This window comes from Phalangium opilio, unplaced genomic scaffold, assembly GCF_054372755.1.
Source record: "Phalangium opilio isolate 3A_F unplaced genomic scaffold, DU_Popi_V2 ptg000019l_1, whole genome shotgun sequence".
NCBI classification, from domain to species: Eukaryota; Metazoa; Arthropoda; class Arachnida; order Opiliones; family Phalangiidae; genus Phalangium; species Phalangium opilio.
Genome location: NW_028324152.1, coordinates 3,054,328 through 3,057,280, shown reverse-complemented (window position 1 = coordinate 3,057,280; position 2,953 = coordinate 3,054,328). Strand labels below are relative to the sequence as shown.

Below are 2,953 nucleotides of genomic sequence, written 5' to 3'. Positions count from 1 at the left end.
AATGTATTGAAAGACATGCGGCAAGGGTACATGGAAATCGGTGTTATTATTATCGTTAGAAATCATTTGAACTCGGGGTCAAATTCTGTTTTTTAGGAATGTGACCGCGTCTAGACTTGTTTTTATTAATGTATTGAAAGCTAGGGTACATGGAAATCGGCTAGGAATGTGTTATTATCGTTAGAAATCATTTGAAGTCTGGGTCAAATTCTTGTTTGATTTTTAGGATTGTGAGAGGGTCTAGACTTTTATTATTTTGGGGTCTCGTTTGCTTCAATAACAACTTTTGAATATTGGAAAGATCATAAGGTTTTTGTATAGGGGTATATAGAAAGAGCGTCGGAGACTAAAAGAACCCCCCCCGGTTTCTCCATGGTTTCTATAAATACGGCAATTTACCCAATACAAAAATCACTCTCAGCCTAAACACTGACGAACCACTACTACTAAGACTAAATCCTGCACCAAACTTTCAACATGTGAGTATAATGTTTTTTCTCCTGAAACCATAGAATAAGTTTTTTTGTTATTTAGGGCACCCAACCCTTTACCGTTTGGGAATGAGGTATTTGAATTCCTAAACCCACCTGTCCAAGATGAACCTTTGGAAGAAGAGCCTTTTCCTCTAGCTGAACTAGAGGAAGTGGTGGTGGAAGGAGGGGAGGAGGGAGGGGAGGAGGAATGGGAGAATGAGGAATTGGATGAGGAATTGGATGAGGATGATGAAGATCCTACGCCATTGGATTGCAACATCCAACGGTAAACATTCCATGTTTTCTCCTATTTTTTAGTAGCTATATTTCCTCCATAAAATTTGATCAGGATCTTAGCCCAGATCCGTCAGGAGGCCGAGGAAGAAGAATGGCTTGCCAACAACGAAGTACGCCCGGCCATCGAACAAGTGTACTCGGTCGAGACAAATTATGTTATCGAAGCCCTGGGTCAAACCCTGTTGGGTTTCATGGTATTCCCTGTAGAGCCCCTAGAGGGGGCACCCCTAGTCGAGGAACAGCCCTTAAACATAGCTAACTGTTATTCCGGCTTGTAAGTTATATAGTTTTTTTTCTTTTTTAAGACCATTTCTAATTTCTTTTTTCTTTACAGTCTCAATACGGCCATCTTAAAGTTTTTTAAAAGGAGAGCCCGAATATACAGGGAATCCGAGGGGGAGGTTGATGCTGACGGCGTGATTGACGCCGCGTCCGTTCGGAGAGCAACCGAGCACGACATACGTCGGGCGAAACTGTTCCTCGACAAAGTCGCCTACGGGGTGCTCGCCCAACAGATGGTAGATCTAGGGCTTTTTCGATAACATAAATATCCGCGTCTCGGGGGGGCTATTCAATTTCCCGCCCCTAGCCCCCAAAGGTAAGAAACCGTTTTTGTATATTATAAGGGGGGGTTAATAGTGTCTGGGTTTCAACGGTCCCCCTCCATACTATATATACGGAGATTTTCCCAATACTAAAATCATTCTCGGTTTAGCTTCGGCCAGAACATCATCCACCATTATCATGTGAGCATACTGTTTTTTTTTCTGAAATCGTGGAAAGACTAACTTTTGAACTTATTAGGGCGTACAGTCATATTGACGATGTTCTTTTATACACGGACGACGAGGAGGACCCGAGACAAAATTTTTACGAGTGGCAACAGCGTCAGCCACCCCCACATCAACAGCGTCAGCCACCCCCACATCAACCCCAGGAAAACCCGCCGAGAGTAAATGAACATCTGCCAAATGATTGCAGCCTCTTCAGGTAAAGTCTCTATATTTTTTAAAACTTTAATGGCTATATTCAAACATTTTTTAATAGGATCCTTGCTGATGTCCATAAGGACTTAGTGAGGATTCGCGCGGAGAATCTCGGACATGGTTTTGATCTCCGCGAGGACGACGTTGTCTTCCGGGAGTTGAGTTTTCGACTCATACCATTCGTTGACATAACACCCACTCCCGGAAACCCTATGCCGGTTTACGTTAACACGTCTCGCTCGGGCTCGTAAGTTAATTAGCATTATTTTTTTAAAGATGGATCCCTAATATCTTTTCTTTCTATTTTTAGTCTCAATGCCGCTATCACCGACTATTTCAAGGGGAGAGCGGGTACCCCCAATGAGGGAGTCCTAGACCGGTTTAGGCAAAAGCGTTTCCTCAGAGCTGTAGCAAATGATGTTCATTTACAAACAGGCCTTTAATCTTTCAATTTTTTTCTATTTAAAATTATATATATATATACAAATAAAACATGGATAAAATATTTAAAATTATATATATATATACAAATAAAACATGGATAAAATATTTAAAATTATATATAGACAAATAAAACATGGATAAAATATTTAACGCCTCTTGATTTATACATATTGCAAAAGTAAAAAAAAAAATACCCCGCTTTAAAAAAAAAATATTACCGGAATTAAAATTCCGTGTAAAATTAAAAAAACGTTGGGATAGAAATTCCTAGGCTTGTACAGGCATTCCCCCGCTTTGCACGCGTAACGGAGAAGAGGAACCCGAGAGATATATTCCTATAACATTTCAGTGCTATTCGGAGAGAAAACGCGAGCCGCTATGGTTGTACACGCATTCCCCCGCTTTGCACATGTAAAGGAGAAGAGGAAAAAAAGAGAGAGGAAAAAAAAACTCTCCTTCACAGCGCTCTCGCGCCGCTAGGCTAGTACATTCGCAAGCGTAAAAATAAAGAGACGGTCAAAGGGAAAGAGACGGTGAAAGTCAGGGAGAGAGAGAAAAAAAACTCTCCAGCCTTCACAGCGCTCTTGCGGGTATCGGGCTGGGTAAAGAGAAAGTGAAAGTCAGAATAAAAAAAAATGGAACTTAGCGCAAAGAGAGAGCATACACTCAAGAACAACCTCCACCCTTCGGGTGGAGGAGGTGAGGGGGAGACACACCAACCCCCCTCCGGGGATGGAGGCATGGGGGCAAAAA

General features: G+C 41.9%; 2 protein-coding genes across 2 annotated transcripts; both read left to right on the top strand.

Moving 5' to 3' along the window:
* Positions 1 to 245: 245 nt before the first annotated feature.
* On the top strand, positions 246 to 1,312 carry LOC149698640 (uncharacterized). The gene is made up of 4 exons (XM_089867265.1): positions 246 to 479; positions 535 to 759; positions 823 to 1,044; positions 1,105 to 1,312. Coding segments are annotated over exons 1-4 (657 nt in total). The 5' UTR covers positions 246 to 477.
* Positions 1,313 to 1,338: 26 nt separating this feature from the next.
* LOC149698639 (uncharacterized) lies at positions 1,339 to 2,645 on the top strand. The gene is made up of 5 exons (XM_089867218.1): positions 1,339 to 1,368; positions 1,486 to 1,516; positions 1,575 to 1,760; positions 1,818 to 2,003; positions 2,067 to 2,645. Coding segments are annotated over exons 2-5 (507 nt in total). The 5' UTR covers positions 1,339 to 1,368; positions 1,486 to 1,514; the 3' UTR covers positions 2,200 to 2,645.
* Positions 2,646 to 2,953: the final 308 nt, after the last annotated feature.

Excerpts from the sequence above, each read along its gene's own strand:
- LOC149698640 (XM_089867265.1), top strand. Across the intron at positions 760-822 it reads TTGGATTGCAACATCCAACG|GATCTTAGCCCAGATCCGTC; the intron begins GTAAACATTCCA and ends AAATTTGATCAG. Across the intron at positions 1,045-1,104 it reads GCTAACTGTTATTCCGGCTT|TCTCAATACGGCCATCTTAA; the intron begins GTAAGTTATATA and ends TTTTCTTTACAG.
- LOC149698639 (XM_089867218.1), top strand. Across the intron at positions 1,761-1,817 it reads AATGATTGCAGCCTCTTCAG|GATCCTTGCTGATGTCCATA; the intron begins GTAAAGTCTCTA and ends ATTTTTTAATAG. Across the intron at positions 2,004-2,066 it reads AACACGTCTCGCTCGGGCTC|TCTCAATGCCGCTATCACCG; the intron begins GTAAGTTAATTA and ends TTCTATTTTTAG.